At 39.6% G+C, this 27,023-nt stretch overlaps 1 protein-coding gene and 1 long non-coding RNA gene across 3 annotated transcripts in view; one reads left to right on the forward strand and one right to left on the reverse strand.

The window, feature by feature from the left end:
* Positions 1–17,757: 17,757 nt before the first annotated feature.
* The window catches only part of ARB2A (ARB2 cotranscriptional regulator A), a 439,389-nt gene continuing 430,123 nt past the window's right edge, over positions 17,758–27,023 (reverse strand). For both annotated transcript variants that reach the window (XM_007531666.3, XM_007531665.3), the window contains one exon: positions 17,758–23,760. In XM_007531666.3, the coding sequence (XP_007531728.1) occupies positions 23,618–23,760 (143 nt within the window). In that variant the 3' untranslated portion in view covers positions 17,758–23,617. The remainder of the gene's footprint in view (positions 23,761–27,023) is intronic.
* On the forward strand, positions 23,733–24,866 carry LOC132541309 (uncharacterized). The gene is made up of 2 exons (XR_009552471.1): positions 23,733–23,844; positions 24,551–24,866. It is a non-coding gene; the product is annotated as an uncharacterized LOC132541309 (long non-coding RNA).

Below are 27,023 nucleotides of genomic sequence, written 5' to 3' on the forward strand. Positions count from 1 at the left end.
ATCTCTAGGGAGTGAAGTGGTGCTTCTTCCTCAGAGAGCAGGTTGAGGACTGGTGTTAGAGGAATGAAACCTTTGCACTCACATGCACACCCCAACCTGTGACCAGGCCCTGTAAAAGCCAGCATGTGGGAATGGGGGTCATGCCTGGCCACCAAGACAACCTTTGGTTTCTGGCTCCTTTCCTTGGTTTAGGCTCCCAGTCTTTAAGCAGTTGCAAAGGGTATTAATTCTCTCCCAGAAACTCCACAGCCCAACTTTGCCCTTTGGTTGTGGTACTGGGGAGCTGGAATTGCTGCTCTCCACAGCCACCCGAGTCTCTCTGCAGGGACTATATAAGATGTTTTTTTGTTTGTTTGCTCATTGTTTTGTTGTTGGTGGTGGTGGTAGTTTTTTTTTTTTTTTTTTTTTTTTTATTCCTTCTCTTTCTTCTCCACTAATGGGCAGTCTCAATTTTGCCTATGGTGATAGAATCACCTCCCACAAACTCCTCCATTCCTCAGAACAAATCACCTGAATGTCTTGTAAATGGGAGACCATGAAGTAGCATGGGGAGGATATGGAGGGAAATGTAAGTAGAAACAAATAAAACTCTTGTTAAAACAGTCTGCGTAGGATCTGTGGAGTCGTTGGGCCTTTGACTAGGAAAGCCAGAGAGTTGTATTCCTAAATGAGTTAAAGACCCATTTACCTCTGTCGTGTTCTATTCATCAAGCCACAAGTTGAGAGTTCCTAACATGAAACTATTTGTTTGCTTACACAACCAGCTGGGCGCAATTTCACGTCTGAGATATCTATCTGAAAGCGCCTCTCATTTATTATCTCTCCTTGTCAGCGAATCCATTTTCCAACTCCTCCTCCCCCTTTGGAGTTGGTTTGTTTATTTATTTATTTATTTATTTATTTATGGTGGGACTTCTTTGCCTGGTAGTACCCAGGGTCTGGAATGCTCCCTGGGGAGCAGCTGATCTGGGGGCTTTGTTGGAGGTGGGGGGATAACAGGGGATCTACAGCACCCAAGGGCTGCCCAGCACAAGTGAACCTGGGGCAGCAGAGACAAGCTTTCGGACACCACTTAATCTCCTTGCCTGCGAGCCAGAGTGCCAGGCTGAGCTGGGAGTGGGCTGGCTGGGACACTGTGGAGTTGTCTCTTGGGCTAGTCTCCACACTAGATCCCCCTAAGTAAACCGCAAACACCTGTACGAGGAGGTGGCAAGGAAGACCACTGATGGGGAAGTCCAGGAGCCCCACTAGAGCTCCAGTGAGTAACGAAGATGTAAACAGTTGTATGATGGGTTGGGGGAGGGGGCAGCACATTTAGTGTGTGTGTGTGTGTGTGTGTGTGTGAGAGAGAGAGAGAGAGAGAGAGAGAGAGAGAGAGAGAGAGAGGAGGCTGCACGTGGTTTCAATTTTGAAGTACAAAGAAATAACATGCAATGCAGAAAATAGGTTTATGAATGTAACTGGGAGGAAAGAAAACAATTAACACTGTGGAAGGGAACACATTTGATTCTCCACCCCTCACCTTCCCTTCTACCCCAATTTGGAGAAATCTGGATCCTGTGAATAGAGTGGATCTAGGCAGTTAGAACCAGATGACAAGGGAACCCTTGATGGAGATCTCAGTGATGGATGAATATTGCTATCTATCCATTCATCTCCTAGTCTGTTAAGGCTCCTCAAAACAAAAGTAGGGATCACGTCCCAAGCTAATCTACAAAATACCCCCCCACACACTGTAGAGATGGAATGAAAAAGAGATGTGTGTTAAAGGGAGGGAGGGGGAAGAAGGTAAGAGAGAAAGAGATAAGAATTTCTTTAAGACAGGCCAAACTGGTCTCTGCAAGCTATCCTATTGTGTTGATTTAGGAAGACATTTGCTGTGTATAATGTTTAAAACTGGTAATATCATTGTGCAGCCAGATAAAATGTTGGCCCAATTGTGGGGTCAACGATCGATCTCTGGGCCCAGAGGGAAAATGAGAGAGAGAGGCATGAGACTCTGTCTGTGAGCTTGTCAGTCGGCAAGCAGGAGCCCAAGTGTATGTGTGTGAGAGTGAGGGTGTGTGAGAGAAAACCAAGTCTTCAGCTGGCCAATAGGCTCATTAGCATTCCTAACCCACGGACCTGTGCTGACAACTAACAGAGATATCCCGCTCACCACCAAGCCTCCTTTCCTTTTGTCTTCAGATCTAGGGGTGGGGGTGGGGGGAGAAGAGAAGATTCCTCCGTGGAGAGAAGCCTGAACTTCCATGTGGTTGTTGGAGATTCAGAGGAGAAAAAAAAATCCAAGATCTTGCTTGATCTTTCACTCTGGTTTTTAAAAAAACTTGCCTCCTAAAGTAGGAACTCCATTTATTTATTTGTTTACTTATTTATTTATTTATTTGCTTTCATTCCTACTATGTGACATGCTTGTTGAAATACCCAGCTTCAAATGAGAGCGAAAATTCTCTAAACTATTTTGCCATCTTGACTTGTTGACTCGCAGAGAAGTGAATGTTTATGTGTTTAGCTCATGAACAAATGTAAAGCTGGGACCTAAAGAACATAGCAACCAGAAATTGTTTGAACCTGCTTCTTTTCTTCTACTTGGTTTTGTTTGTTCATGATAAAATTTACTTTATGCTCTATAATAAACGTTCTGCCTATTAATTTACCAGTCTGTTGATTTTAAAATAAGATACATACTTCAAAATTAAATAAAATTTAAATTTGCATGACTTCTCAGAAATATGCAATTATAGGGGACTCTGCAATTCTACAAAAGATTTAAAATGCATATTCGTTCATGCAATCTTAATCACTTTTCACCCCTTTTGAGAAAAGTGTGTCTTAACTATATCTCACAGTGATAAATATATGCCCACTTTGCTCTCTTAAATCCTGTGCCTTGAACTCCACCAAACCAAGCAGATAGTTTTACATCTGAGTGTACAAATTATCCCATGTTGACAGATGTTTGTCACTTAGTAACTTCTTTCCAAGCCCTCCCTCCCCTAAACCTTCTTTCTAGCTTGCTTTGTTGTTTTAAAATATGCATGTCTCTCACTGGAATGCCAGTCACGAGTGCAAACTTTGTGTCCAACCTCCCACATGAAATGATCCTTTTAGAGGGAACTTGATATGTCTCAATCTGCACTTTACTCAAAGCCTCTGGGTATGGGCCACTCTCTCACTGGTCCTGGCTCCAAAATAACTCAACAGAAACTGAAAATCCCCTCGAATGTCTCCCAGGGAAGAAATATAGCTCCTATAATTAAAGGAGGCAATGGTCAGAGGGGGATTGCAGCCAGCAGCCAAAAAAAAAAAAAAAAGTAAGAGCTTTATTTCTCTGCTGATTGAACTTGAATTGTCATGACCAGCAGCAGGCTTATCCACACTGGAAGTGCTGGAAGTTTGTACTACATATACACAAAAGAAAGAAGGGGGGGAGGGAGAAAAGGGGAAGGGGAGGATGACATGGAATAAGAAAAAATGAAAGTGATTGCACAGCTTTGAGAGGAAGAACAGTTTCTGTGAAACAAAGTAGGAAAATTTCCTACCACTGAATTTGAGCTGAAAAAAAATGTAGCTAAGAAATATGGGAGTAGGGGAAATTCAGGGGAAATTACAGTAAAATCTTAAATTTTACTGTGAGATATCATCAAGAAAAGGAGGACTCTCAGTGTTTTCCCTAGAAAAGTAATGAGGCAGCAGGAAAATTATCAGCTGTGCTGTGTGTGGTGGTTTTGTGTGTGGTGATGGTGGTGGTAGGGGGAGTAGAATGATGAAGAAAAGAATAAAAGAGAAGAGATGAAGTTTCTGGAAGCAAAAAAGAAGCCTTCCACCTTCTTGGGCAAAAGTGGTCTAGTAGCTGTGGATGTAATTTTTTTTCTAGAAGGCATCATCTTTGCATCTTACTTTAATTAGTCTCATCTATTTGAACTGATTCAACCGTTAGGAACACTTATAGAGTAATTTGGATTTAAGGAAGAACACCTCCCAATCTCTTCAGCCACCCCCCCACCACCACCACTACCACCACCCCAATCTTGAAAACAGAGGGAGTACTCAGGCCACCATCTCATTTCTATTTAAAAGGCAAAACTTTAGCTCTGATGAAAAACAGATGAATTTTTTTCTCCCTCTCTCTGAAACAGTTACTCTCTTTTACTGATGTGAAGTGACGTCAGCAAAGCCTGTCCTATCCCTGTGGAGAGTGGGGAGAGAGGAGGGGATGTAAGGAGGGAGCTGGGAGAAAAAGCTAGAGAAAAAAGAGAAAGAACCGAGCTGAGAGAAGAAAAAAAAAAGGCGTGGGGGGGGGTGTAGGACAGGGAATGAATGTCCTAGACTTTTTGGTCTAAAATTCCACAAAGAGTATGCAAAACAATGCCTTAGAAGTTTGTGATTGATAGGACACCTTCTCTATTCTCACCCGATCTACATATTCTAACATATGGAAAGCTTATAGACCCTATGCACTTATAGAAGCCGATAATGCATTAGCTCTCAGCAATATTTACAGCACCACTTTTAATACAGACCAGATGGTTCACGACTGTGCCGCCTCAGCTAGCTCACTCCTCGATTTTACTCGGCAGCACTTTGTTGCAATTATGCTCCATGCTGAGACCAATTTTATTGGTGACCTATTTTTCATATTTGCAGCATTTTATGTTAAAAACCTCCTCTCTGGCCTTTTTGTAAAGGGCAGCTCTCAGGAAGGGGGAGCTTAGGAGAACCGGCAGGGCTGTCTAGGTGGATATTAATATTTATCATGATGTTACATACCTTGGGTTTAAGTAAGTAAACCGATAGACATAAGTACTCTGGTCATTATGTTTGTTCACTCACCCCCCTGTTTGTCAGACCCCCATGGACTGTCTACACGACGCACTCGCCTCAAAGTCAATACATCGGGCCATAAATATTGTATTCCATTAATTATCACGCCACTGGCTTATCCTGAGCTCCAGCGTCCTCGAACGACGCAGGGCAAATGAGGACGCGTCCTGAGCACATTTCCAGGCTGGGAACCCCGCTGAAATTTCCGAGGTGCCTGGGAATTCCGGGAGCCTAAGTGCCAGGCTCAACCCGGACTGGGCCTGGAGCTGACTTGCTGGGCGGGGGTGCTGCAGGCGCAGGCCGCCAGGAGCGCTCAGTACCTGTTATCTTGCGACGCAGAAGGCCACTGGGAGAATCCCATTTGGCACGCCAGGAAAGGCTTTCAACTTTATCTCCTGCCATGTAAATATCCCCGAGTGCCCGACTGAGGGACTTTGTTTTGCACTGAACAATATAAATATCCTATTTGCTACAACGCAGGTGTGCTCTTCCTACTCAAACTCTCCCAACCCCCCCCATTCATTTATAGTAACTCTTTATACTCCTTTTCCCTGGCAAAAAAAAACCACCACAGATGTTTACTTTATTGATATAACCTATACCATAGTTAGGCTGAGAATAATATGCTCAACTAACAGTCATCTAACAAATAATAGAGGCGTTCTGGATGCTTTCCAACGTTACACATGTACTTGGTCATAAAATGATACGTGAAAAAATTAACATCTGCTTTCCTAAAATAAAGTGTGCCAAGTAGCTTTTTATGAATGCTTTCCTCATTTTAAAAAGAAATATGGGGAGATAAACTGGCACCCAGATGTATAGCGTATTTATAATGGTTTTAAGATTTAAAGGTAGCTATTCATTGAACAAGCCATTTTAAAACTGACGTTTTAAAAGCTACTTAACCCCAGACATCTTCGAATCCTGAAGAGTCTCCCAAATTTTATCATTTCGAGGAGAATTTACTGTAATTTCATTGTGCATCAAGGCAGAACTAGATGCAAGTCAGACTACTGCAGTCTTAGCTCCACAGAAATTCCAACTCTTTATTTACCTAATTTCTCAGCAAGGTTCCCAGGCCCTTAAGAAGGCAGAGCTGGAAAGTTTAGTTGGGCTCTTTTTGTTGTTGTTTAATTCCACTATTAGGAAATGAGGCCTACCTTTGAATTATTTCATTAGGATTTGGCCTTTTTGGGGGAAGGGGTGGGAACCATAATCATTAGTGGCTTTTTATTATTTCTACAATAAATGGCTAGATTCTTTGTTGAATAAGCTGCTTGAATGTTTTGCAGATGTTCCACTTAGACCAAATCTGACCCCCTATTTCTTCCCAAATAAGTCGCTTAAACTCTCCCACCAGTGCATCTACTGGAGAGCATACTCCCCCATCCTGGCAAGTTTATAAGTGAAGAACATATTCTTATGAAATTTCCACCTAACTGCACACAAGACTGACAAACAAATACATTTACACACACACACACACACACACACACACACACACACACACACACACACACACACTCCCACCCACTGAGCCTCTGAGCGTGGCAGAGGGTAAGAGAAAGGGGGGGGGGGAAGAGGAGAAACTGGTGAGGCGGAATAGAAAGGAGGAGGGAAGTCAGCACAGTGGTTACACCCCTGCTCAGAAGCGCGCCCTCCCTGGGCCCCTCACCCCCCTTTGTGCCTTTGGTTTCCAACAGTGGGGGTGGCCTGGGTCCATTTCCCTAAAGTGCTGAGAATCTTCCTTTGCCCAGGGCTCCGGGCATCCACCCAAGGCGTTTGGGGGGCTATGCGAGTGAGCGGAGGCACAGCCCGGCCAGCCGGGTAGTCATCTTGGAGCATCCACGCGGAGGCACCGCCCGGGCCGCCCCGGGCCCGCGTGAAGACCCGGGGGCTTAACAAAGGGCTCCGTGGGGCGCGGGGCGAGGCCACGTGACGGCCGAGCGCGCATCGCGGGCGGGCTGCGGGGAGGGGCAGCGAGGCCTGGGTGCCTGGTGGCTTCTTGACATAAAAAGAACTGCGGGCCTTGGGCTGGCCGCGCGGGCCTCGCTCTGCCGGGATGGGAAGTACTTGTCTGGCTCTGCGCTGGAGAAGCCGCACCTCTCATCTCTCTGGCTCTTGCTTGAAAAAGCACTTGGAAGAAACTGTGTGCGGGGAGGGCCTCGGGGTGGGCCGGGGCCAGGCGGTGAGGCTGAGGGGGGCCGGCCTGTGGGTGGATGGGGAGGAGGTTGAAGAAACAGCTCTTTTCTGAGTGACAGGACTCCTTTTCAAAGGGCAAACTGGGGTGGGGGAGCTCCTAATATGAACAGGAGAATTTTCAAGGTTTCGCAGTTACTCCCCTTCCCCCATTTTGAGAGCTTTCCTTCTTTCTCTTTCTTTCTTCTTTTTTTTTCCCCCTTTCTTTTTTAACCACCCTCTTCCCCACCTTCTCTTTTAGCTAGATATGTTGCTAAAAGTGTCTTGATGTGTTTCAGGAATAAGAATGATACATTAACTTAGATTATCTTGGGATGGTTATATATATATATATGTACATATATATATTAAAACACTTTAATATTTTTGTATGAGAGTGGACTTACTGACCCAATAAGAATGATACATTAACTTAGATTATCTTGGGTTGGTTATATATATATATATGTACATATATATATATATTAAAACACTTTAATATTTTTGTGTGAGAGTGGACTTACTGACCCAATAGACAAGGCAGCAGAGGCGTCACACTTTCAGACAGAACTTTAGTTAAGGATAAGATCGTGGGGGGGGGGGGGAAGAAAAAGAGTACCTTACAAAGTTCTTCACCCCAGTAACAAAACCTGTCACATCTTTTCTTATTGGAAAAGAGATCGTGTCTTCATGTGGACACACCTAAGATGAAATCAGGCTAGGAGAGGAGAGTTCATCACGCACATAGATTTTTTTTCCCCCAGCCTGCCCGTGTTTATAATTTAGCCTTTTAAATACTTATATTATCTTCATTCTCAACCCCAGCTTTCTATTACTGTTGTCGTTGCTTCTGCTGCTGCTGTTGTGGAAGGACCATGCTTTATAAAGGAGAAACCCTTCTTTTTAAAAGGATTTAGATCCACAGTACCAGTTGTTTGTTGTTGTTATCATGATTATGATGGTTATTATGCCATCCCCTCTTTTTTGCACTTGATCTGATTGAGAGAACTTTTTAAAAAGAGTGTGAAGCGAAGGACACAAAGACAGTATATACATGAAAAGAAGAAAGTGGCCCTTTTAATGAGAACTAAAGAAACCTAAATGTAGATGAAGTGTACCGTAAAAGCAGCTTCAAAGTCCATCTTAATTCCCTTGGGCTCAGTCATCATGAACATGTGATAATTGGGGATTCTGCATGGAGGTAAGGCGGTCGTGGGCTGGGGAGTCAGGCAGATGTGCTTCCCTGCCCTGTAATTCCAAATGCATTTTAGCCAAGAACTTGGAGATCTTACAGAACCTAGATCTGTCTACTTCACCTTCATATGTCACCTGACCCTTAGAGTAGTTTTTTCTTTCTCTGAGTTGCTGTGCTAACTAAGGGAACTCCCCTTTTCCCCAGCAGGTTGGTATATACTGGGCTGTATTCTAGGTTTTTGACCATTATTTTGTGATCAACTCTGTTTATTTTTGAACCTCAACCTTTCTAGATCACAAAAGTCCTCACAAGCAACAAGGCAATAAATCCAAACAAAAATAAGACAGATTTCCTCATCGATGTGTAATAAAGTTAAAGGACATTGTTTTGTCAGACAAGCGCTAAGTAGAAAATAAATCTCAGAGTCTGGGAAAACAAAACGGAGCACTGCTGGCATGTGTGTAAATTTACTTTTAAAAGCAATAAATCAATGTTAAATTAAACAGCTGGGTACCCTGTCTAAGAGAAGTTTCTATAGTTTAAGAAGACCTTAATGGGAGAAATGTACTATTCAACTAGACACCCCCAAAAGTTAAAATTTTATTGCGATCTAAGGCAATATTGGTCTGGGAACTTCTCTTAACTTCATAAAAGAAGAAGAGAAGCATATAAATTGTTATCTATTTTTCTTCCTCAGAACTTCACATATGTTTTCAAGTATAAGGAATACAGATTTCCTAGAAGTGTTTTAGATGCCTTAAAAATTGTTGTTTAAGTTCTGACATCTCTCTATTGATTTAGTTGTCCGGGTAGGTTAAGGCTTTTGTGGAATTTTATTTCTATAAATACTATCACCTGTGAAGATATTTTAGTGAACACATTGAGCATATTATCTAATGCTTCCTTTATTCATATTGTGGTTGTTTTGCATAGTAAATGGTGTGGTAGAAAAATAAAGAGAACTGTTATTTCACATTTCCTATAACTGTTTACATTGAGAATCAAATCTGAGATTGGGGAAGTACTTAAAACACAACTGAAATATTTTATTATTCATTTCGTAAGACTTTCTTTTTCAAATTGCTTCACTGGGGGAAATTGTATGTGTGGGCTGGGGGCAAGGGATGGAACAAAAGAAAACCCAAGCTCTGACTCTGTATTCTAAGAACAATGGAAATCAATGAGTTATTACAAAGATGATTGTCAATAGCAAGACATTAGAAGTAGTTTATAGTTAGCTTATATGTATATTGGATTTGTTTTTTATTTTTAAGTTAAAATTCCAGAAAAGCTCAATGGAATTATGTTAAAAAGCAGACGTATCATCAAAATTCTTTTGTAAATATTCAGTTCGACTGATTTAAAATGAAATATATGGGGTCTTGCCTGTACAGAAGCCAGCAGATTATTCTTTATTTTCTGCATATCAAAATCTTACAAACTTGGCCATTTCCATAGAATAGTCACATAATTAAGTAGCATCACTCAAACCTTAACAGGGGAGGGTGGAAGCGATATCCCCCCAGCCCAGCTACAAACTAAAAGCAGTAGTTAGCAGTATCCTATGTACCTTTGACTTTTCTTCAGCCTAAGGAAATATCAAAGATCCTGGTTTTTTGGAGAAAAATAAAGTTATACTATTTATATTTTAGAAGGCAACATTTAGTTTCTATGACCATTCATGGCTACTTAAGTAAATCTGTATCTTATGCCACTCAGAGCTCCCGAGAGCCTGTCAGAAGATGTCTGGGCAACCTTGTAAACTCAAAATGACTTCTCAAATCCTGCTTGTTTTTGTTTTTTTTTTTCCAGTGAGGTGCTTTCCTCTTCACAGAAGCCCTAGGAGTTTTGTCAGCCCAAGGTGAGCTTTGTCCCCATCTGCAGAGGAAAGTGCAGAGTTAGCTTGGGGTTAGGGGGAAGGAGCCACCAAAAGGCGCTTGTTCTAATTAAAGACAATAAGCAACCCTAGGAGAAACTGTCCTTCCTTTAGCCTTAGCTGCAGGCAGAAAGGGTCTGTCTCACCTCAGTAGTTAGGTTTGTTTGAGCTGACTGATGGGCTGAAGAGCAGCAACCGCAGGTAGTGGTGGACTCAGGTGAGAATGGGCGGGTAATTAAATTGCAGCAAGTGAATCTTGGAGTCTCGCTTTGCCTCCCAGATTCTTGGTCTCAGTACTGTGTGCTTGACTCAGGCACACTTTGATTCTAACTTTGCTTGCTAGATGGCGCTCGGTGTCTCAGGACCTTCCATTTCAGAATTAAATCCTTGTTTTAGCACTATTCTCAACAAGTTTTGGACATTTGATTAGCAGGGTGCTGGCTATATTATTGTTGTCTTTGTTTTGTCACCCTCACTTTTTAAAATTAAAGCATCTTTCAGGTAGAAGCAGTCCATCTAAGTCAGTATAGTAATAAAATATAGGGCACATATAGAGTTCAATTACCCATCCTGATGCACTTTAGTAACTTTTCCTTTACTAGTCTGAGAGAGTGTTTCCATTAAAGTGATAAATCAGCGGGTTTGGGTGGTTATTTAGAACCCTTGAGGCTTACCACCAGTACTGCTGACCCACCAGCTTACACCAGTCTTTGCATTCTCATTTAAGGAGGGACTTAGCTGATTTTAGGGACCACGTCCCTGTCCCTTCCGCTTGTTGTTTTTAATATATCGTTACTTGATTTAAAGATATGGAAGTTCATTTAAAGTCAAGATATCAAAGTGCTTGTCTACAAAGAGATGTGCTTTAATATTAGTAATAAAAAAATAAAACCACCATAAAGTTTGACTCATGTAGAATGAATAATTTGTGGATTCTAATGTATATTTATTTTAATCACTAGGTGATTCTACTCAGGCATTCAAAACCACTGTGCATTTTTTTAGACTCCTTTGTATTTAAACACAAAGAGACAGAAAATCAATAGTTCTAAGTTTCTAGTGGAAAAAAAAAAAAAAGAAAACATAAGATGAGCCAGAAGGACCTGTGTACTGTTTTTATCACATGCAGATGTCACTTTCCACAGCACCCACTACCTGCATACCATACACCCCCCCCCCTTATTTCAAAGGTTTCAGGTAAGGAAGGAAAAAAAAAAACTCTTCATATACATTTTACCAGCAAAATGGAGAGTTTTATTTGTTACTTGCTTTTAGAATGTAGAGATCTAATTTGTACAGAAATGTTTTGCCTTTGGGACGATTAAGAACACACAGAATTGGGTGGCTGGGCAACCTTTTAAAAGCTGCTTGGCTGAAGAACCCCCATGAAGTCTCTTTCTAGGTGTTAGGCTGAAACTAGCAGGCGCTGAAAAACTAAAACAGAAAATTTACAACTTGATCAGCCCCAGCCACACACCAAAAAAACCTGCTACTGGTGCAAACATATGTTACAGATTAAGTTAAGCAAATGGCTCTCTCTTTTTTTCTCAGGGTTGAAAGTTGATCATGAAAATTTAAATTTGAATAAATTGTGCTTCCAATGGATCACCAGACCCTCAAATTCTATCAGTCTCTCTCAACCATGCAGTTATGAGACTTCATATGTTTTATTACCTTCTTGAGAGCCTACCTATTAACTCCAGTAAGTAGAATCAGATCACATAATATCTTCTGGGTGCAGATATAGTTTAAAAGTTGACTAAGTTGAAAACTAATTGCACTCTTTCCTCTAATGCTGAGCTGCTAGATAGCTAATTTGTCCATGCATACTAACTTTAAGAAGCAGAACACAAACTGGGGTTTGTTTTTAAAGCCCTTCAAAGTTTTATTTACCAGAAGTGAAGGTGATTTTTTTTTTCACTCCATGGCAAAACAAAGGGGTGCTACCAAAACTTTTAATTATACCAGGAAAGACTGAAATCACAACAACTCTTTTTCTTTTAAAAATCATTTATTGGGGTAGGGGGCTAAATGATTTACAGTGCAGTTATTAACACATGGGTATAATTTCTCAGTTCCTCGTATAGGTCTCTACAAAATACTCTCACCCCCAATTTAGGTAACCATGGTGTTTTTTTTTTTTTTAATGGCAGTAGATTTTTTTTTTTTATGGGGCAGGGGGAGATGTTTGTTTTTGTTTTTTCAACTTCCCTACGGGTCATCCAGCCATCTATCTACCTACAAGTTCAATTACCTGAAAATTAATTACCTGCTAAGATGTGCTGTAAGGAAATTTAGAATTAATTCTCAACTCTCGAAGGTAGCAAACTCTCTGGACAAGCTGCAGGAGATGGAGCCAGGCAGCAGATACCTCATGTCCTTCCTGTGTAGTTGAGGGAGGGAGTCTGAAGTTCTTCCTTATTACTTCCCTGCATTGAAATCATCTTCTTACAGATTTTCACCAATATTGTCCTGTTGAAGTTTGTTAGTTACTGTTTACATTCCCCCCCTTTCCCAAGGGGTCTTAGCCAATGTTTAAGAGATTATTGATGTCCAAGAAACCAAATAAAGAGATCTGTTATTTTATAACATATGAAATACACACTTTTAACTAAATAGGCAGTGTATATTTGACATTGACAAATAGCAAGAGACAAGGGAACTTATTTTAAAAGATATTTGAAAGGGAGACTGGACAGGACAGCCACAATCCTATGGAAGAGTAGGGTTGGAATGAAAAGAAATGCTTGGATAGAAGGGACACGTGATTATCTATGCTGTGAAATGGTTTTAAAGTTCAAACACACAAGTGGTAAGCAAATGTCATTGGAGATGCTCCTGTTAAGAGACCAAATCAGTATTACTCAAAGCATTTTTTTTTAATGAGCACCACATATTCCTTTTTATCACATCCTCCTAGCCCCCCCCCCCCAAAGTTGACCTGAAATATACATCTAGGTCTGGGAGTTTCCGACTTAGAATAACTCAAAAAAGTAATTCTGAAGTGATGTCGGACATCCACTGCTTCAAAATAAGAAATTTCTGCTAGACTATTAGGGAGACTAATGAGCCTGGTCCCCAAATAATAAAGGAAGTCCCAAGTAAAAGAAAGATTCCCCAAAACTAAGACTAAGAGAACAAACACCAGGCACTTAGGAGTTCAGTAAGTGCTATTCATTCTGCCCTAAATTTCCATAATTCCACTGCACCAACAATGGGAATTTCTTCTTTCCACTCAGTTTTCTTTTTCTAACCCTCTTTTCCCCAATGCTAGGATAATTTATTTTTATTTTTATTTTTTTTACTGATAAATGGAAACACACTTCTTGGAATGGCCAGAATATATCAAACAAAGGCATTTAAACATTACGGAGATATTTCAGCTGCAGTTTCAGAACTTGGGAGGCAGATCAGATCGGGTTCAGATTTTTAGGAGGTGGGTCCTAGTCTAGAATAAGTGAGTCTTCCAAGTTACTATTAATTCAACAGGTCCTTCTGCTATTAACAGACTTCAAGCACCAAACTATATAAGTCAGCATGAGTTTTTCCAAGTTAGGAAGATGTCTATGCTGTTAAGGAATTTCTGGGATGGCCACATTTTAGACATGTCTTAGCAGTTGGGCAAAATGACTACTGAAGCTGAAATAGGACCCAACTATTAGAGAAAGTTATTTTGGGGGGAGAGGTTAATAGTGACTTTGAATTAAAAAGAAAAAGCTGACGCTGTGTCAACAGTGCTGTAGGGAAAATAAAGGTATTTGTATCCGTTCTGATGAAACAGACTAAATTGTGAAATATTTAACAAAATCTGTATATGCCCCAAGGGATAGAAAATGTTTGGAAGTTTACTTCTTGCTAATACAAGGAATTCGTGGACAGTTTGATAGTGTTTCTATGCCAAGTTGAGAATAATTCTATCCTTAAATATATTGAAACCTTTGTTACTATTCAAAAGCATTATTGAAATCAATTGGAGGAGGGTACTGAATGGAAAGGAAATCCTTAACTTAAAGTATCCACGTTCTCTTTCCTCTCTCCGCTCCACTATTTCTGCCCCCTTTCTGGTAGATTTTTGGATTAAGTTGGTTTGAAACTACTTTTGTAAAATAGGACTTAAAAGAAAGTTTCTGGCTGCCTCACCCGCTCTAAACGCAATACTTTCGTCCTCAAAGTTAGTTCAAGGGAGCAAGACTAGAATAGAGTCCCAGTGGGAGGGAAGAGATTTCACCAAGAGCCCCCAACAAGGGAAACTAGTTTCCGTAATGCAAGATACAATTTGAAATCTAAAAATAATAATAATAAAATAATAAAAACAAAAACCACTAGGAATTTAGGTGTGGCAACTTAAAAGAGACCTTGCAGTTAAATAGACCACACGGAAGAAGTAGTCTTCCTTTATCATGCTTCCCTTCACGCGACTGCGAAACTGAAAGCCAAACCGGAAGATGTGCTGAAATTTGGAACCTGGAGTTGAGGTCTGCTGGTGGAGAGAGTTGGTGGTGGGGACTGAGCCAGACGTGCCCCCCTTTTAGTGCTGTCAAAGAAGTTGCTGTCAGGCTCTTTAGCGCCGGGCGCCCGCTGCACAGCCGCCTTCTTGGAGGCGATAATTACCCGGTACCTGGGCGCACCGGGCCAATCCCACCGCTCCGGTCACGCAACCAGGCGTGAGACCCGGGGCCCGGGGTAGGTCTACATATCTATCTTCTGCAACACGGGTCTCTCTCGTGGCTGAGATAATGTGCTCCTACTACACACAGATCTCTTGAACCCCGAGTTGAGACAGATCTGGCTTAGCTAATAGGTTAGTAGTGGGGGGGGGGGGGGAGAAGTGACCAAAGAAAAGTTGTGTGTGGGGGGTGAGACTCCTACCACAAAAGTGACAGAGTGGCGCTGCGCTCATCATAAATTGCATTCAAATTCGGGGAACAAGCAAATGGTACATTTAGCGGTGGGGCATTCAACACTGGTCATAGAGCGGATGAGACTCTCCATCCACAAACACTATAGTTTTAAGCTGGTTGTTGCTTTAAGTCCAGATCCTAAGATTTAAAGAATGTATTCCCTATGGTGGGGTGGGGGGAGTGGTGGTGGAAGAAAGAAATTAGGCGAGAGCCGTGACTTTGGGGGTTCTGGCGGAGGGAGGGGGAAGGGGGACGCCTGGGCGCTGTCCATGGTGCTGGGAAGAGAGCGGCTTTATTTCGCGGTCGGTAAATCGAGTTCAGGTGTAAAGAGGGAAAAGAAACTTGGGACTGGGATTTCTCCCCCACCCCCACCCCCCCATGAGTGTGGAAAATACGCATATTAAGTAGCAACTCTAAGGAGGGTTCTACTCTGTTTAGCCTGTCCTCATTTTACTAGACAACAGCGTTAACTGGTCATTATAGGATGGTCTCCTCCTTAAAGTGTTCCATATTTCTCAAATATATGTAATCATCACTTCTTAATGTATAAAGTCAAGAGGCAGGCCAACAGGAAAAGGGTGATTTGAGACTTTAAGCATATCTAAAAACACTTAGCCATTTCCAGATTTGATAGGATATAGAAGCACAGCATGACTCAGCCTGTTAGATAACATGAGTTTATTGAAAACATATTAAAATATATAGATGCAATTCCATTCAAATAATGCTTTGACCTCACACTGGTCAGATGCTGCAGTTACATTTTTAGTAGCAAGAGTAAGAATATTTACTCACTAGAGTTTGTGTGTTAATTTGAAATGGTTAAGACTTCACCTTACATTAAGAAATGGTAGATTAACAACCAGATCATCTTAAAAATACATTGGATCTTTTTTAAAAAACAAAGATCTGGTGGAATAGAAATTACTTTTAAAATGTGTTAAAAATAAATAGACACATAACTTACCTAGTAGGTGAATCACTTCTGAAAAAAAAAACTTAAAAAAAATATGTACATTTGCAGAAGTGTTTGTACATATATACACTTTTAAGATATATACAATATGAATAAAATTATGAGTCAGGTTTTCAGGTAATATGTTAGCCATAGTAGAACTAGGACTGTGCAAAAAAAAAAAAAAAGAATTTATCATGTATTAATCATTAAAATCTTGACTTCAACAACCTGAATCTATGTGACAGTGAAGAAGGAAAAGGACAAGAATTCAAACAGCTGACACAGTGATCAGCAGCAACTGACAGCATCTCATTTGATATTTGATATCAAGCACTAGATCAATATTTGTGAGATCAATGCAATTTTAATGGTTTTCATTTGAAACTGTATGAAAGCCAAATTGTGACACTGTGTGCTAGGGTTATTTTTAGAGCTGGTTATTCCAGGAGATGATATTAAGTAATTCACTGAGGCAAGGCAAAAGCAAAAGCAAGAGAGGAAATCAACAACCTCTAAAACCAAAGCATCAATAAGTATTTCTTCAGCTGACGCTTATCTAAGCACCCAGAGAAAACGTGAGAATCTACTGGAAAAGAAAACATGTATTTAATTATGGGTTAAGACAAGAAGAAGACAAGTCTTTTAGAGAACTATTCAGAGGAGCATGAAGATGAACTGCATCCTAGATACCTCCCCCACCCCACCCCCATGCAATGGAATTAGCTGGTACTTGAGCAGAAAAAAATGAAAATGACTACAGGAGAAAACCCTAGATTTTTCAGCTGTATGGTCAGCTTATATGTGTCCCCTTATATGTGGAATTCAGTAGGAAGTAACAGATTTTTCACTAGTCCTAGGCAGAGAGCTCTATCTGAAGCTGATAGCAAGGGTTTCATAAAGGTGAGATGGGGGAAAAAATAATTAGACACACATATTGTCTATTATTTCCCTTTTAAGTTTATACCTTAAAACTAAAAGGCAAAATAATTTAACCCAGAGGCACACACATTCTCAACACACAAACCTCTAACCAGTACTATATAGGGTCCTATGCCTTTAACCTTTAACCATCATTAGATAGCATCATTAACTCATTGGTTCATCAACTCACTTTGATAAAAATGCTAAACTTTATTTGTCTTTACAGATTCAATTTTGAGGACTTTTCACCCAGAGGAATCCAAAACCTTCAGTTCAAACAGCAATTTCTGGAGAGGGAGATGAGGGAGGTACCTCAGAGGGAACATTGCTGGGTGAAATTTTTAGTAAGGACAGTAAAGTGAAATGTAGTGACTGGATAGTCTTCCTGATAAGCAGATATTTAAAAATTTTAGACTAAGAGGGAAAAAAATCTCTCAGTTGTAATTTAATCTTAATTAAAAACTTGGGAGAAACTGGTTTCTTTTTCAATTGAAGATATAGGAACATTTTAAGACATTTTATTGCCTGATCCCAAGACCTTTCATCATTCTTCAAGACCAAGAATACTAAAAAAAACCCCTCTGAAATTCTTAATTTTTTCTTGAATGTCTTTTTTTTCTAATGCTTTACTTGATGACAGTAATTCACCTGATAAACTGTCAATTTATTGTCACAGATAACTTCAAATAAAATATTATGTATTATATATTTTAGTGAAGTTCATACCTAAGGCCTTTTGTATTATAAATAAATCATGTACCTAGTATATTCCTTTAAGAAGCTGGAAAAAGACATTTTTCAAGATTTTAACAACTCCATAACAGCCACTCTCTATGCGTGTCTCTGGGCTCTATTGTATTTCAAGACTGGCATATTGCCTACAAACTAAAGACACCAATAGTTTAAATCAATTTTTCTTTAATGAAATAAGTCAACCTTATACAGACATTACATACAAATAGAAAATTTACAGATGCCAATGAAATTGAGGCATTTAAAAACATGTAGTACAAGCCCTTGTAGAATTTGGACATAAGAATTATTTAAAAGAAAATAAGTTACAAATAATCTTAGTGACCAATGTATGTTGAATATTCTGAAAAAATGACATACATATACTGTTTATGTTCATGCTGTCCATTTCTGGTTGAATGGGAATATGTACTCAGGGATAGATATGTGCATGTGTATGTACATACATGTACACATATGCATAAGCACATATACACACTTTGCTATTAGGCCTTTAAAAATCTTGAGTTACTTAAAAGAAGAAAATGAATTTTATATTCAATTATAGTTAATTCAGACTTCATTTTAGCTAACCACAACTTGACTAATACTTTTTTCTTCCTAGCATGAGGGATAGTGTTTAGAACTTAGCAGTTTAGCGTTCCAAAAATGCTGCTCTTCTTAAGCCACTTTGAAGTAATGCTAGTGAGTCTAAGATCCAGATCTACATGTTAATCTCTAGTTTTGCCTTCAAACAGAATTCAGTTACAAAGAACTTGGAAAGATTTTGAATCTATTCAAGAGAAGAAAACTCTTTAATTTTCTGAGGAGTAAAAACTCCCCAAGAAACTTCATATAGCTTCTTAGATTTTGCTTAGCATACGTGATAAAACATTGATTGTTGCAGTTTGGTGACCCATGAAATTTGGGGGTTAGTTTTCTCTTCAGACCAGAGCATATAATTATGCAAATAAAGAGCTGTCACTGATCTAGTGAAATACTCACAAACACATGCACTCTAAAATTGGACAGAAAAGTGAAAATGGTTGGTGATGTGATGGTGCCATGGTTTGTTTTCCTGCCAAGTTTCTATCCAAGTTCATTATTCAAATTGTAAACTTTAAAAAGAGACATATCATTCTTGGAGTGTTGGTTGTCTTTTCATTTCAGATGCTTTGTATTGGTACTGCAAGCTGATTACAAAGTACAGTTTAGCATTATTTTTACCTATGATAGCCTCCCATATTACCCAGTGTAATATTCTTGGAAGAAAAAGTTGAATGATGTGGAAAGATGTAAGTCCTTTCTAGATTTCTTTCTAGAAACATGTCTATTTCAAATAGAATGCAACTCCAAACAGCACAAAGAATATAGTGGAATATTTTCCATAGATTTCAAGACAAGGGACTGGGAAAAGTTGCTTGAAAAGGTCTCACAGGTTAAGTCAAATTTCCATTTTCAAGTCTTTTACAATCAAGGGTAAAATGATGATCACTGTGTGCTATTCACTTAATGGTCAAACTTTCAGGGTGATTCTCTCCTAGCTAGCAAATTAATGTCCACTACATAATATTGGGTGACTTGAACCTTTATGGTTCACTTACAATTACCACTCCTCAAAAATCTTTGTGATAAGAATTAACAAGAGTTTTTTTTTTTTTTTTTCCCATCTAACCATGCACTTTGGTACTGAGGTCTTCCTACTCCAAAGTGATCATTGCAGACTATTGCATAATTTCAGATGTCATGGAGAGTCCCACTGATGAAACCTGAGAAGGATCATGTCAGACCACTGGCTGCTAAAGACATCACTACATGAAAGATCAGTGGTGTGAAACTTTAAAAAACATCGATCCAAATGAATCAATTAAATCAACATACATTCCTCCTAAGTGTGAGGTTTAAAACTATCATTGTTGCCTTTTTTTTTTTTTAATCCTACATAGATTTCTGAGATAAATGCTGGAACACTTTGATGGCTACTTCTATTCTGAATCTCCATTAATCGACTTTGTGCTATTTCCCCTTTTCAACATCTTCCACTTGGTGTACATTCTTTACTTTTAGTACAGTGCATGACAGCTGCAATGCTTTAAATCTAAAACCGTCTAACAAAGCTGACGCTTTAGGTAGGGTAGCTTTAAGCTTTGTGAAGTGTTGATTAAAAACCCTTTCCCAGACTCAAACTGATCTTTTTGGAGATTAATAGAATATTAGATAAAAGGAAGACGAACAATTCAAGAGACTCCCACTCAGTCACTCTATACAAGGAAGGAAGGAAGGAAAGTATTCAATTTTTGAAAGGCAGAACCTCCTGGAGTCTTTTATTTTATATTATTACAGCCCTTAATAAGTAATCATAAAATAACCACCATTTTCTTATTTATTTATTTATTTATTTATTTTGCCACCCATATTTCAAAGAATGTCTCAGATTTAAAGACTTTTTTTTTTCTCCATAGAGCCAAGGAGAAAGTTTGAGCCATGTTTAGACTTTTTGTAATAGTAACGTTTCTTAAATGAATCAGGATAGCAGAACACCAAAAGTCCTGTCAGTTTACAGTTACAAACTATGGCTATAACAGGAGACACATACATGTTTGGGTTGAAACTACAGATAGTCTAAAGAAACGTGAAAAAAAAAAACACCTATTGCATGGATTAATAAGTTTACATTTTGTTACCCTCACTCTCTTAAAGGAGCTACAGGTATTAAAAAAGAAAAAAGATGTTCAATAAACAAACAAGATTACTATTCTTGGATTAGAGGAACTATATCAAGAATCCATAAATGGATTTGGGAGAAATTTAAACTCACTAGACTCCTTTTGGAAAACACATTTCTTCAAGGTATATTTCATAAAAATGATAGCTTTACAACAGGTTGAATTTTACTTGTAGCTAAGGATATAAAACAAATGTCTTAACTGTTAGCTTTATTAAATATCCAAGTCAAATAGTTACTCAAATGAAGACAGGCTACTATTTTACAGCTGCAATAGGAAGTAGCTATAAAGGTTTAAAATACTGGTGAATGCTGCCCCATCATTCTTTTTAAACTTTTTGCTTTTTATTAACCTCTATACAGTTGGTGAACAAATGAACTTCTGGACAAGAATAATATGCTGATTCTTGCTGGAAAGAAACCTTAATTTTTATTTTAAAAAGGTAAACAGAAATATAGTAAACTCCTGTGCTTTACTTTTATGGGGGTGGGGACAAATAAACAACAAAGTGATCCAGGTTAAAGCACAAGGCAGAAACTTAAGAAAAAAAATATTACAAATAGATGTTCCCGCCTTTAAATATGCAGAGAACTTGCAACAGCAGCATGGTTAGACGTCTTTAGGAAGCTCTGCAGCCAATGTTGGAATTTTAAGTTTTAGCAAGACAATTTTGAATCTTAGTTTCCCCAACAACTCCTTGCTTCCTACTCTACTTGCTTCAAAAGCCGAGTATTTAATTTTTAAAACATCTAACCTCACCTCTATAGTCTTAAAAAAAATAATAGAAAAAGCTATCTAAAGAAACCAAACTAGGGAGAAGAGCAGAACAGAAATATTGTTAATATTTGTCATCCCTAAGCAGGCGGGCTACTACCAACTGTTTGTTGTTATTCCAAGAAAGTTGACATGAATGATATTCTTACACTTATACCAACAGACTCATAATCAACAGGTTAAAAAAAAAAAATCCTACATTCCAAGGATTCTTATCTGTTATCAGTTGGTGGTCTAGAATGGATTGCCTAGATCTCTTTAGGTAGCCACAGTTCAGATCCACAAGTAGAAATGACATTTACACAACTTAAGTTTGCAAATACCTCTCTATAGATAGTTAAACAAGGCCTAAAACAAGGTAGTCTTCAAGGCAATTAAATCATGTGTTTTACAACTAAATAAGAGGCATAAGAATTCAAAAGGAATAGAATAGATTTGGTTTTATAAATAGAGCATACTCACTTTGCTCTTATTTAGCTGCAGAATTTTCACATATTTAGCAATGCAGATAAAATGCTATACAATTAGTTTACTGTGAATATTTCCATTTGCTGAAGACACCACGCAATTCATAACACTTTGAAAAAGATATTCCATCCACATCAATCATCAAATCCTCTCAAAGAAAGGTTATTTCATACAGTTCATCATTACTTTTTAAAATAGAAAAGACTGCAGTCCGACATGCTTTACATTGGTGGGTTATACATTTCAAGTAATCTGGCAGCTAGAAAAAATGATATTTTGATTTTTCCTCTTATGTTGTTTTTGCTAAAATAACATCAAAAGATACACATATATGTATATATATATGACCATTGAAAAAGGATCACTTTCATTTACCATCATTAAAAGCATAAGAACTAATTAATGTACTTATATCAAAACAGACATTGTCAGTTTTAAAACTTGCTGAAATTGATTCATAATATAAAAACATTTATCCATGAGATGGTTACTTTTAAGGTATTTTTCTGAGGAATCTGACAGTCCTATGTCATTTTGGATGCATTTTATCTTGTCTTCAAATAAGGCAGGAATATTATTTGTTGCATACACATTAAAAAATATTGAAAAATATTAAATTCAGATTATCCTCTACTACAAACAGAATTGTCAGTAGATAAATACTTCAAGTAATTAAAAATTGATAATATTAACATCTAATATTTTAATTTAAAAAACCAGCAAAATCCTAACTTATGTTACCTCTTAATGTTTCACAGTGTTGACCAGATCTCAACTGGATTAAAATGTGTAGCTGTTGAAACTATAGGGCAAAATCCTACAGAGGAAGTGGACTACTAAAAAAAATATGCTGTTGGAATGAGAAGAGAGTTATCTTTTATAGGTCTTTTTTTTTTTTTTTTTTTTTTTCACTTAGAGCAAAGAACTACAAGACTCATTTAGCTCCACATAGCCTTTCAGAAAGAAATCCATGAAGGTTCATCTTCCTGAAGACAACAAAAGTTCTGTCTCTGAAAGGTTCTAAATCTATGTAAATTCAGAATAAATTACCCAGGTTAGGGTTAGAAACAAACTTTCTCCCCATCAAGATTTAAAAAGCAAAGAAGTATGCTATTTACATTACAATGCTTCGCAATATACATTATATGTACTAAAAAGTATAGTCTATTCTAATGATTAAGTTGGAAATTCCATGAAAAATGGAACTGTCCGTACAATTCCTTAAAATACTTTATATCTTGGTTCAAAGCAATCTTTTCCCATGTTGTGTTAAATCTCATCTGCCACTGGCAAGGATATTCAGCGGTATGTGGATTCAGTACTTTACAGAATTATTATTCTTTTGTGCAAAGTTTCTCTTCTGGTCTCCAAATGAAAAGAGACTGAAAGAAAACAATTTTCACTCCCCAAACAACTTAGTATATCATGGTATTCATGCTCTGAATTTAAATTTGGCTTTTCGGGCTGTATGCTTATTTCTTTAAAAAAAATATAGAGAGGCATAAGAAACCCCTAGGGAGGGTGGGGGGGGGAGCTACTTAAAATGAAAGTTTGAAATCTAGAATAAAAGTTTGCTTCTCTTCCAAGAGGGAGAGAGAGAGAGAAAAGATGGACATGATTAAGGATGGGGCGGGGGTGGGCAGCCGCGGAAGCGCTGCAGCGGGCGGTAGGACCACGCAGACTCCGCTCGCCCCACCGCGCCGGCGCGGGCTCCGTCGGGGCAATTAGAGCCGCGCCGGCCGTGCGGGGCAGGGCGCTGTCAGCCTTAATCTGCGCGCTGACGGGCAGCACGAAGCCCGAGCTCAGCCCGCAGGAAGCACGACCAGTGAACCCATATTGCTTTGACAGTTGCACTCATCTAGAAATAATGCAAAACGCTATTTAGATGTATACATCACGACCCTGTGCTCTAGGAAGAAAACAATCTAATGAGGGGCTGGGAGGCTGCTCGCCGACAACAAGCAGTTAGGAGACGTGTGGGTGCTTGCTCGAGTGCAGGTCCTTCGCTTCCCCTCCCCCGACTCGCTTCTCTCTCTCTCTCTCCGTCCCTCTGTCTCTCTCTCACAGCTCTTCGTGCTTTATTCTGTGCGAGCGCCGCGTCAGAGCCGGTTTGAGGGAACTGGTCTTGGCCTCGGAGGCTTCCGTAAAGAATTTGAAAATAGACGGGAAGCTCTTCCAGGAAGTTAGCTCGTGGCGGTCAGTGCCTGCAAAAGACACGAACACAACACAACACAACACAACACAACACAAAAAGCAGATTCGATTACGAGGCGGCTTGGTGCAGATGCGTGTATACGTGTGTGCGTGGGGCTGGGGTACGGGGGTAGGGGGAGGGTGGGCAACTGCCGGGCGCAACCCGAACAGGTGCGGCTGGCGGGGGACCCCGCCCCCTCGCGGGCGCGCGGCTGCGGGGCGCACCTGTACCTGCGGGTGAGCTCTGCCCGCGGCGCTGGCGGGAAGGCTGACGTCCCTCAAGTCGGCGTGTCCGCGGGCAGCGCCCCGGGGCAGGAATCCCGACACCTGAGCTGCCCCGCCGCTAAGACCCGGCCGGGAATCACCCGCGGGTCGCCCGAGGCACAGCCGGGCGGGACCCCCCCATCCCGGGTCTCAGGCCCGCCGGGCCAATGGAGGCGCCGGGCTGAAGGGCCACTCCCTCTCCCTCCAGGAAACCACCCACTTCCCCAGCTTTGCGCGCGCGGGGATTGGTCTGCCCTGCGCGCGGAATCCGCAGGCCACCCTCAAGTTGAACACCTAATATTTCTTTGCTTCTTATGGGGAAGAGGGAAATCCATTTAAAAAAATTAATAACGATTAATAAAAAGATGGATAAATAACCAGAGTTTTCTTGCCTTTCCCCAAAAGCTGTGCGGTGGTACGTGACTGCCTCCGCAAGGTCACTGCTTAATGAGGGTCCGAATTCAAAAGAAACAGAAGCCTTAAAATGTCCTAGCAGCTACTTTTTCATTTATTTTATATATATTTTTAATTACAGAGTTTAAGTGTCAAAGCTGTGTCTACTAAAAAAGAACATCCATTTGGTCAGAAGAAATTCAACTTGGATAAAAACAGTTTTAATTGTCAGTTGATGGAGTCATTTGACGACAGCTTCTTTCTGTGATTTCAACTTAATATGAATGTACAGTTTTCAAATCAAATCTACCTGTTTAATACAGGATGCAAATAACACTGACATACACCTCAGGACAGATGAGGAAAGTCATCTGTTTGGGGGGTTTTGTGATAAGTTGCATGATAACTGAGTAGCTTAATTACAGGTTTTTAATTTAAAAATAAAAATAATAGTTACAAAGACTCTGCTATAAAAGTGAGTGAACAGCTTTGAGACAGCTGAAATCTCTTTCCACATCATTCAATTATTCAGAGAGATACTGCTTGGAAGTCTCAGGATTCAGGCCTCTGTCAGATACTTTAACATTGTTAATGATAATTCTTTAGTCTGTAATAGTAGGTCATTGCTATGGTTACTCTACAATGGTGCAACACTTTGCTTTTGCCTTCAGCTATTCGCTGAGGCCTGGTAACCACATTTGTTGCCTAGCAACAGTTTTGTGACAGTATCACAATCTGGGAGTTACAACAATAAAGATGCTATGGCTGCAGTCCGCCAGAGAGCAGAAAGCTACAGTCCATGCATGTGACTTAGCTGTGGGAGATGTCCCTCCCAGAAAGACCCTCTATGTGTGTCCTCAAAAGGATGCTTTCAATGGTCTTCTCTGCAAATTGGCTTTATGAACCTGCATTTGAAACTAAAATCCAGGACTGAAGTCATATACTTGAGAAACATATCACTACTGTACTCAAGACTAAAAAATGAGGTCAGTTCTCTATTTGCTTACTGCATTTGGGCATAAATCAGTGTCACTGAATGGTTGAGAGATGAATGTAGGTTTATCCTGGTAAATCCTAAAGTATCTGACTGGATTTTGACAGCTCTTCATATAATTCTGGGGGGGGGGGGGATTATGTCCATACACATCAATCGGTATGTAAAATTTCAAGTTCTTTAAAATATATGTAGCAAAACAAATACTATAATAATTTTACTGGTTTCTCCTGATGACCATTTTAAATAATTCTTTTGAACTTGTAGGCATTTATATTCTCTAAATACAACTGAGCTGTTCTAGATAATGACCAGATATACCTACTTTAGTATGCTATAGGTGTATTTAGAAGGGAACTTGGTTCTGGGTGGTTTATAAAAATGCCACTAATGTGTCCATGGTGCTTATTACTAACTCTAATGTCATTTCAATTATGGCTAATAATTGCATTTACAATAGTAAAATATATTGAAATCAATTATCTTTCTTTTACTGTAAAGGGGACTCTCAGATATATACTACATGACATCAAATACAGTAAGCAAAACAGACAAAAAAAAAATCAACATGCTGTTAATTGACTCTCTCATTTCCCATGCTTCCAGACTCATCTAGCATTCTCTCCATAGTAGTCCTGCCCACACTTCCTAGTATTATCAAGGCTATGATCAATTTGTAAGCTTTCTCAGGGAATTCTTCTCATAATTCCTCCCACCCTTGAAAACCAATTCAATCTCTGAATCTAGAGGGACCTGAAGAGTCAATGGTCTGAAGCAATTTTAACTCTTTTTTTTTTTTTTTTCCTAGTGACAATCTTTCTGAAGGATGAACAAATTTCCCTGGTGATAAAATCACTACAAAAGCTTTTTAGTTTTAGCTTATGACGACTCTCTGCTTGATTAGTCTTGGGCTGAAAAGACCAAAGTCCCTGAGTTAAGTGAGTACCCTCACTGGCTCTCAACATTCATGCTTGAGATTTGAGAGCATAAACAACAAGACTGTGGGCTCTATCAGAGGAAGGGAAATTGCTAGGAATAAAGGTAATAAACAACATATGTTAGGGATGGAGTTACAGGGGCAGCGACATAGCTCACTTAGCTAGTGTGCTGTTTTGTTCTGTTCAAGCTAGGTTTGAGCATGACTCCCACTCCACTGAAGGAAGCTTCTATGCTATTCTTATTAAAATATTACTTATTTGTTTCAATGAGAGAGAGACTGAAACTCCAGAGCACTGCTCAGGTCTGTGGTATGGTGGTGCTAGGCATTGAACCTGGTACCTCAGAGCCTCGGGCATGAAACTTTTTTGCCTAACTATTACGCTGTCTCCCCAGTCTGAGTTATTTTCTAGCACTTAAAAAATAAAATACACCATTTTTGGAGAAATCTTTCCATCAGGACAGGAACAGAAGGTTATTACATTACTTACTAACAAAAGAACATGAAGAGGGAAGGCTTAGGGCAATTAAAATAACAGGAGTTTATTAATAAGCACACCTGGTGGCGTGCATACCTTACAGTGCTGCAAGAGCCCAGGCTCAAGCTCCTGTTCTCTACCTGCAGAAAGGAAGCTTCACAAGTGCTGAAACAGTGCTGTAAGTCTCTCTCTCTCTTCCTCTCTCTCT

The sequence above is a fragment of the Erinaceus europaeus genome, chromosome 11 (assembly GCF_950295315.1).
Source record: "Erinaceus europaeus chromosome 11, mEriEur2.1, whole genome shotgun sequence".
Lineage (NCBI taxonomy): Eukaryota > Metazoa > Chordata > Mammalia > Eulipotyphla > Erinaceidae > Erinaceus > Erinaceus europaeus.